The 9,079-nt window shown below is 37.9% G+C and overlaps 1 protein-coding gene across 1 annotated transcript in view; it reads left to right on the forward strand.

The window, feature by feature from the left end:
- trappc8 (trafficking protein particle complex subunit 8) overlaps positions 1 to 9,079 on the forward strand; it is a 44,813-nt gene that overhangs the window by 34,233 nt on the left and 1,501 nt on the right. Inside the window, exons 19-28 of the mRNA XM_014017438.1 lie at positions 660 to 817; positions 933 to 1,357; positions 1,467 to 1,623; positions 1,701 to 1,797; positions 2,224 to 2,292; positions 2,370 to 2,428; positions 3,146 to 3,349; positions 6,336 to 6,437; positions 6,669 to 6,808; positions 7,533 to 7,622. Of these exons, the coding sequence (XP_013872892.1) occupies positions 660 to 817; positions 933 to 1,357; positions 1,467 to 1,623; positions 1,701 to 1,797; positions 2,224 to 2,292; positions 2,370 to 2,428; positions 3,146 to 3,349; positions 6,336 to 6,437; positions 6,669 to 6,808; positions 7,533 to 7,622 (1,501 nt within the window). The remainder of the gene's footprint in view (positions 1 to 659; positions 818 to 932; positions 1,358 to 1,466; positions 1,624 to 1,700; positions 1,798 to 2,223; positions 2,293 to 2,369; positions 2,429 to 3,145; positions 3,350 to 6,335; positions 6,438 to 6,668; positions 6,809 to 7,532; positions 7,623 to 9,079) is intronic.

Raw genomic sequence — 9,079 nt, forward strand, 5'->3', positions numbered from 1 at the left:
GCTTAAAGACACGTCCCAGGGGCGTTTCTGGTACCAAAAGGTGTTTCTAGTCCCCACCTGTCGTTTTGCTCCTCAGCATGGCTTCCTCAAGGAGGAATTCCTTCCTGCAGGATTTCTCAAACATGCATGATTGAGTCAAAGCAAGGCTTTGGGCATGTTTTTTATGAGAGTGTAACATTATAACATGATATAAAACTCAAAAAAGTTGATTTTACATGATATTGCCCCTTTAAAGAAATGAACTCATCCGAGCACAGAAAGGTATTTTTAACCATATATTACAAGAGGTGAGGGGGAAGTAAACTCAAGATTTCTTTGTAAACTAGATTATGCCAGTGAACAAACCTGCAGGTGGATAAGGCAGTCCATCCAACGCTGCTCTACAGATGACAGTGGTGGGTGAGAGCTCTAAGACCAGTGATAAAACACAATGCTTCATGATACACAGAGTCCAACAGATGCAACCAGTGAGAACATGCATGCATTTAAATCACATCTCCATAGTCTAAAAATGTGTCAGCAACAAGACGTCAAAAGAAAGATGAGCTCTAATTCTAAAATAAAAACCCAACTTTGATTGGAGTCCATCTGAAGTGTAGTTCAGGTAACTGTGGGTAGTTAGTAATTATACTCACTGTGTGGGTTTTTCTGTGCTGCAGGTCAGCAAACACTGAACCTAATAACGGTTCGTGGCAGACAGGACCTAAAGATCCAGGGTCCACGACTAAACCAGACCAAAGAAGACAAGATGCAGGTTCGACACAGTACAGATCGGCGTCTGGATCCCATCATAACACCCCCCATGCCCCTTATGGAGGTAGGCCTGGCTCTATAGACATTCATCCTGTGTTGCAAGACTAATTACTGTTCTGAAACCGTAAACGCAGGTTGTTTGTGATGAAGGTCTAAATATGCACCTATGTGTGCCTCAGGTCTTCTTCCTGCAGTTTCCCACTGCCCTGCTGTGTGGTGAGATCAGAAAGGCCTATGTGGAGTTCTGTAACGTCAGCGCTGTTCCTCTGTGTGGTCTCCGCGTGGTGTCAACCCACCCGGACTTCTTCACCTTCGGCAGCCAGGCCTCCACACCCCCCACTCCAGTCTCAGCTGAGAACTGCTCGGCCTATAAAACCTTTGCCACAAACCTTCAGCTGGGTTCAGAAGCCTCAGAGGTTTTGGTTTCAGCAGAGGAGTTCGGTCAGCCGTTAGGGGTGATAGAAGTCCCCGTACAGGGGGGTGTTCTTCAACCGGGGGCGTCTGTTCAGCTGCCTCTGTGGCTCAGAGGGTCAGACAAGGAGGGGGTCCATGAAATCAACTTTCTGTTCTACTACGAGAGCTCGGAGAAAACACTCAAAATCAGGTAAATCATCTGATTTATTGTTTTGGTTTAAATAAACGCCTCTCTTTCAGTTTTCTTTGGTCCTGTCCCAGCTCTAACAGTGTCTTCCTGTTTGTGTGTCCATGTGAAGTCATCGGGTGTTGCGTCACACCGTGTTCATCTGCGCCAGTCGCTCTCTGAGCATCCAGGCCTCGGCCTGCCGCAGCACCGCTCCTCCTCTCCACTCTGTAGACGATAAAAGCAGCAGGGGAACCCTGGTCTTTATTGATGTGGAGAATGTCAATACGGTAAAAGAGACATAAATAAACACACCTACAGCACGTGTTTGGGTTTTAGTTCTGTTTGAATTTAATTCTCGTCTCAGAGTGAAGGTGGTGTACGCGAGTTCCACATTGTTCAGGTGTCCAGCGGCAGTCAACACTGGCGTCTCCACAAATATATTAATCCCTCCAAAGATGATGGTATGTTTGATCAACTATATTTCTGAGGCCGCAGGTCTGATTGATCCAAAATCAATAAATTATAGTGGTGTAATTATGTAGGATATATATACTTCAGTTTTAGCATCATGGATCAGTACAGTATGACAGAAAAAAGAAACAATTGCTAGTTTGTTTGTTTTTTCATTTGCTTTAAACAAACGTCCTACAGGCTAAGACTGAAAAACAAACAGTCCATGTTAGTGGTGAGGCTGTTTTATTAGATATTTCCACATTATTTCAATATTTCTCTCACTCACAGTTTGAAAGGAATAACTGACTTACTGGCTCATTATTCAGCCTTTAATTTGATCAAAAGTCTCATGCATCTTGTGATAACGTGATATTTTTTAGCATCATCTGAAAACAGGATTGTTAATTATTAAACCTTTTCTTTTTCTCCTCCAGACTGCAAACTGAGCAGCAGAGAAAGAACCAAACTTTGTTTTAGGGCCACACGATGCAAACCACACCAAGGTACGTCATTTTTGGACACGGCGACCATTTTTGACCGGATTTCATTTCACGGGTTTAATTGTTTGCTTTGTTTTTAGCTAACTTGGACACCATTAAGAAATTCACCTTTGCAGACTTGAATCTTGGAAATGAACGGGTAAATGTAGTTTTTTTCTTTTTTTTTTAGTTTGCTTTAGGACTAATGTAAAGCTTCTAGGGTTACAGAAAAAAAAACATCCTTCTCGGCTCTCTGCATTTAGTGACACTGGAGACAAAAACTCTCATTTAAATGCGTTGATCATTTAAGACAGGGCTTTTCAACTCAGTTGATCAGAGGGTCACAGTTATTCAAAGCCAACAGCTCGGGGGGCCAGACATCTTGGGGGGTGCAGGGGGCGTTGCCCATTAATGATAGGTGAAACACTGCAGTATGAAACAGAACAAGTATTATTATTTACATTTTAAATTTGTTTATTTTGTTGCATTGATCATAAAGTTTAAATTTACAATTGATTTAAAATGGGTTTTTTATACTTTTTTTTTCTTTTTTGTCCAAATGTGGCCCACAGGCCACCAGTTGAATAGCCCTGATTTAAGATAATTTTATGTTGTGAAATAACAGAGTTGTAGCTGTTTTAGTTAAACCTAAAATATATGTTTATGAAAACAGGAGAAACCCAGTGCACATTACAGCTCAGTGTTTTATGGAACAGCCCTTTAATGGTTTAAATCTGTATAAAAAGCTGCTCACATCCCCTAAATCAAATTATTTTAAAAGCAAACAGATTTCACTGTAAAACACAGATATAAAATGAATTCAGTCAGAAGTCTGGGTGCCCTTATAATAACCTGTTGGCCTCGTTTCTGTGTGCAGATCATCAGTTCTTACACTCCTTGTGGAGATTTCTTCTTCCGTTGTTGTTCCACGTCAGCCTTTCAGCCAGTAGATTCATCATCCAGGACACCAAACAGTAAGAGTCAGAACTCTGGACCCACGGAGATCTCTGCTGGTTCTGACGTCACAAGGATCGCCCAGAAGTGTAACGAGCTCGACCTCAACTTAATCGTCATCTGGAAGGTGTGTAAATTCATTTGCTACTAGTGCTGCAGAAAACTGAAAAAAAGACATTACAAGTTTTTTTCTAACCCTGCAATACACAACCCCAATTCCAGTAAAGTTAGGACTTTGTGTAAAACACACACAAAAAAAAAAAAAACAGAAAATGATGATTTGATTTGATTTCAAAAAATTATTTACTCATTATTAATTTGATGCCTGTGCCGGGTCTCTTCATAATGCTCCACACATTTGTAGCTGTATGTAGATTTCAGCACTAACAGTGCCTTCACATGTGACAGTTACCCATGCCATGGGCACTAATGCACCCCCATACCATCAGAGATGCTGGCTTTTGAACTTTGTGCTGATAACAATCCGAACAGTCTTTTTCCTGTTTAGCCAGGAGGACACCACGTCCATGATTTCCAAAAACAATTAGAAACGTGGACTCGTCAGACCACAGGACACTTTTCCACTTTGAGTCAGTTTATCTCAGAGAAGCCAGCAGTGTTTGTGGATGTTGTTGAAATATGGCTTTGCATGATAGAGCTTTAACTTGCACTTGTAGATGTAGAGATGAACTGTGTTCACTGACGAAGGTTTTCTGAAGTCTTCCTGAGCCCATGTGTTAATATCTGTTACAGAAAGGTGTCAGTTTTTAATGCAGTGCTGTCTGAGGGTCAAAGGTCACAGGCATTTAGTGTTGGTTTTCAGCCTTGCTGCTAACTTGAAAAAAATTGTCCAAATTCTCTGAATATTTTGATATTATGGACTTTAGATGATGAAATCACTGACTTCATTACAAGTGTACAATGAGAAATGTTCTTAAACTGCTGAACTATTTGCTCACACAGTTGTTCACAAAGTGGTGAACCTCACACCATCCTTGCTCGTGAACACCTGAGCCTTTCCAGGATGCCCCCTTTATACCCAGTCATGACACTCACCTGTTTCCAATTAAGCTGCTCACCTGTGGAATGCTCCAAACTGGTGTTTTTGAGTATTCCTAAACTTTCCTAGTCTTTTTGTTGACCCTGTCCCAGCTTTTTTTTTGTAATATGTTGCAGACATCAAATTCAAAATGAGTGAATGTTTGCAAAAGAAAAAAACAATAAGGTTTATCCATTTGAACATTAAATATCTTGTATTTGTAGTTTATTCAATTGAATATAGATTGAAAATGATTCTGGATTCTGAAGCAACCCGTCAAAATAAAAGCCATAACGCTTGATCAATATCTACGACGAAGTATTAGGACCACGCAACAAGATATTTTAAATTATTATTACAAGATTAAAGTCATAATTTTACGAGAATAAAGTCATAATACTATGAGATTAGAGTAATAATAGTTTGAGAAAAAAGTCTGAATATTTCATGAAGTGCCCATTTTCCATTCCTCATTTCCTCATTTTCCTCACACCTGCTGCGTACAGCCATGTGTCTGTGTTTATAAAGTAGTCCATGATGACTCGTCACTGTTAGATTAATATGCCTTCATCCAAATTAGCTACATGACAACTAAATCTGTCAATGCATCCATTAATTACAATTAGGGCTGCCACAAACAATTATTTTTATAATCGATTAATCACCGATTATTTTTTCGATTAGTCGACTAATCAGATCATATGTTATTTGAATATAAAACTTACAGCTTATCACGTCAGAATGCAGCTGCTATTATATAACCATCGTTAGATTTTAGCTATATGCTCACTAAAAATAATTGCTGTGGAAGGTAAGTTCTGCTCTGCAGATATTGCACAGGTTTCTCTTTCATTTTCTTAAAATGATCCCACACTTTKRRSYTCTGTTGYCAGGTAGCCATGATACCAGAGCCTGTCTGTATAATGTCTTGTGACGTCCACGGCCTACCCCAGTTACCACTACTGTGCATGTGTGTCAAGGACAGAAAGGCAGATGTGGCAGTGGAAGGTGTCAAAGCAGTTCGGAGAGAAAAACAAAGTAAAAAAAAATAGATTAATCGATTATTAAATTAGTCATTGATTATTTTAATAATCAATTAGTCGTCGACTAATCATGGCAGCCCTAATTACAATACGGCTTCAGTTTATTGTTGTTTGCACAATTTCCAGGTCCTGCTACTAATTTGATGCTAATGTGCTAAAAGATTAACTATTTATTTATAGCAATACTAAAGAACAACTTGACAAGTTGCTCAACATTCCTCATTTTAATGCAGTGGTAACTGCATGCTTTTTCCTGTAAAGGCTAGAATATTATGACGTTTTTCTCATAATATTACAACTTTAATCTCGTAATATTATGACTTTAATCTCATAATATTATAATCTCGTAATATTACATCTTTATTGTCATATTATGACTTTATTTTTATATGACTTTAATCTCATAATATTACAACTTTAATCTCGTAATATTATGACTTTAATCTCGTAAAATTATGACTATTCTCGTAATATTATGACTTTAATCTCATAATATTATAATCTCCTAATATTACATCTTTATTCTTGTAATATTATGACTTTAACTTCGTAATATTACCTAATTATATCTTTATTCTCATAATATTATAATTATATATTTATATGACTTTAATCTTGTAACATTGTGACTTTAAACTTATAATATTGACTTTAATCTCGTAGTATTGTAATCTCGTAATATTACGTCTTTATTCTCATAATATTATGACTATATATCTATACGAATTTAATGTCATAATGTTGACTTTATTCTCGTAATTTAAAAAAAAATAAAAATCTCGTTGTGTGGCCCTAACACTCTGTTGTAATACACCGTGCTACTTGCTACTTAAGGTTTTTTTGTTTGTTTTTTTGTTTACGTTTGTGAAACAGTGAGACTGCAAAGATCCCAGCTGTGTTGGATTATAAGGTCACTCTACATTAAACTGATATTGGTTGAACTCTGTTAGTTTGCCTCGATTGTTTGGAGGCTCTAGCAGAGCTTTTATTTTGAGTTAGGCCACTCTGTGTTTGTTTTTCTGTGTGAACAGGCCTATGTGATTGAAGACAACAGACAGCTGATCCTCGAAGGTCAGCTTCATGTGGCGCTGCAGACATTTGGAAAAGAGACCAGTTCTCTGGTTCCTAAAGAGGTACAACAAACACCAAAACACCCAGCTTTTGATTTCCTCTAGAGCTCAGTGAACATGGTGTAATAATGAGAAACAACAGGGATTTCATGTTTGTTTTATTGTCTTTATATAGAATTAGACAAATACGTCATCAATTCATTCTGTTTATTCTCCACCAGTCGTAAACAAATCCGGGTTCAGGACACCTTATGATGTCCCCGTGTGTTGTTGAGTATTTGATTGTTTTTGCAGGAGGCCCAGGAGATGGTTCTCCTCAAGTTTAAGTCCGACTTACCTCCTCCAGTCATCCTGCCCTTTCCAGAACTTTCTCAGCTCATTAAAACTAACCTGCACTACCCGGAAACCTTCACACATCACTTTGTCCAGGACAGGTGAGTTTGACGTTTTCCCTTGTGCTAAAATATTCTCTCTGTCAGTTTTTATCATGTTAAAACAGTTAAGATTAGATTAGATTGAAGATGTAACATTAAAACATCGTCTGAATGATGTGAAAGGTTAAAATGTTTTTATATAGAGAAGAAATAGTTCCTCTCAGTGAGGGGAGAGGTTGCAGAAACCACAGGGATTGTAATATATTTAGTCAAACCAACACACCCGTTCTGAACAATAATATTGCACTTTACAAGTTTTTCTGATATCGCACAGCCATGATTCTCAGCTACTACCACTCCAAAATTAAGCTAAGTGTTTGTAAAAATGGCTTGAAATGAAATTAGCTTGTGTTGCCTAACTGTGGTGACCTTGAATTGACCCTGGATGGGCTTGACTCCAAAGTTTAGTCAGTTGTAGAGCCAATGAATCTGCAGTTTTCATTAGAATGTATCCAGTGGTTTAGAACAGATATTGCTATCAGGCAGGTAAAGGAAGTGGACAATAAACATGTTTGATTTGCTGTAAACAGTGAGTCTGTTAACAGTTTATTACACAAAGCAGAACTTAGTTAAGATTTCTGGACATCACCAGCACCACCAGGTGTTTGTATCTTTGTCAGCCTGAGGCCAGATGAAAGAGTTTAATTGATATGTCAGCATTTTTAACTGAGGTCAAAGGTCATGTAAGGAACTGGAGTACAGCTGGTTCTGTTTGTGTCCACAGTCTGTGTCTGGTCCCAGTCACTCTGACCCTGTCCAACTGCTCCTTGGCTCTGATCGACGTCATCATCGACCTCCGACACAAAAACACCAGGTGAGTTTCCTCAGGGAATAAACCACAGAGAGATGGAGCTATCCAGGGTTCTGATCCAGTACAGCTGGATCTGGAGCTGGCCGACTCGATGCGTGGCTCTGGCAACACGAGTGGTCATCAGGGCTAATACTAAAGCTAACAGGCTAAGCTGAGGTTCTTCTTCCATGAAGCAGCTCTGTTGTCCTCCATCCATATTTTCAGTTACAGGCTGAGTCATTTCTACCTTCTCCTCTCTGTCAACGCTCTCTGGTTTCATTTAAAAGAGTTGATCATCAGATATTGTCCAAGATTAACCTTCAGGGTGGATAAGAGCTCACACCAGAAAGCGTATTAAACGTCATTTACCCAGTATATGCTTTGCAGCGTTAATAAAATGGTGCCGTCTGTGTCACAATATTTTTTTCAATTTATAAAAACTAAACAGCCTACAACAATATTTTTAGTCTTTATTTTACAGTTAAAGTAAATGTTTATCAGATAATGTTCCAAGTAATCGTGGAACACTTTAAACATAACCTTGATAATGTGCACGATGATGCTCGGGGATAAATGTTAACAGGAAGGATGATTTTGCAGTTGTGGTGTTAAATTCAAAAGGATGATATTTAAAAAGGTAAAAAGAAAAAGTAAACCTTTGCTTATTACTAAATAATTACCTAATTTCCCTCTGGGATCAATAAAGTGTTTTTGAATTTGAATTGAATTGAAATAACTTCAAACTGCAATTTTTTAATGGGCTTGATGGATATCTGCTCTAAAAATTAATATTTTACAGTAATATGCTGGTATTATCAATTTATATGCAGACAGAAGATGGGAAATAATAATAATAATAATAATAATAATAATAATAAAAAGTTCAAGCTCAGCATTTTCTTCCACGATCAGTGCTGCTTTATGAGCAAAATAATCAGTTATTAAATGACTTCTTCAGGTCCTGGTTGGAGGTTTAAATCCAATGGGGTGAATTCTTAGGCACACTCCAGTCTCCAGCTTTACGATTTAAATGGATCCATGATTAGTTGTAACATTAGACTTTATTTGATAAACATATATTTTAACTGTAAAATAAAAACCTTAAAAATACTATAGGCTGTTTAGTTTTATAAATTTTTAAAAATATATTTTAACAAGGATGGAGCCATTTTATTTACACGCAAAGCATTCTGGGTAAATAATGACGTGGACTCTTTTAAATGAAACCAGAGAGCGTTGACAGAGAGGAGAAGGTAGAAATGACTCAGCCTGTAACTGAAAATATAGATGGAGGACAACAGAGCTGCTTCATGGAAGAAGAACCTCAGCTTAGCCTGTTAGCTTTAGTGTTAGCCCCGATGCTATATTGCCCATTGATATATATAATAAATATCAATGATACTGTATTGCCTTATATATATTAGTTCGGTGCTAGTGCGACAAACAAGCTAAACTGAGGTCCTCCATCCATATTTTCAGTT

The sequence above is a fragment of the Austrofundulus limnaeus genome, unplaced genomic scaffold, assembly GCF_001266775.1.
Source record: "Austrofundulus limnaeus strain Quisiro unplaced genomic scaffold, Austrofundulus_limnaeus-1.0 Scaffold168, whole genome shotgun sequence".
NCBI lineage: Eukaryota > Metazoa > Chordata > Actinopteri > Cyprinodontiformes > Rivulidae > Austrofundulus > Austrofundulus limnaeus.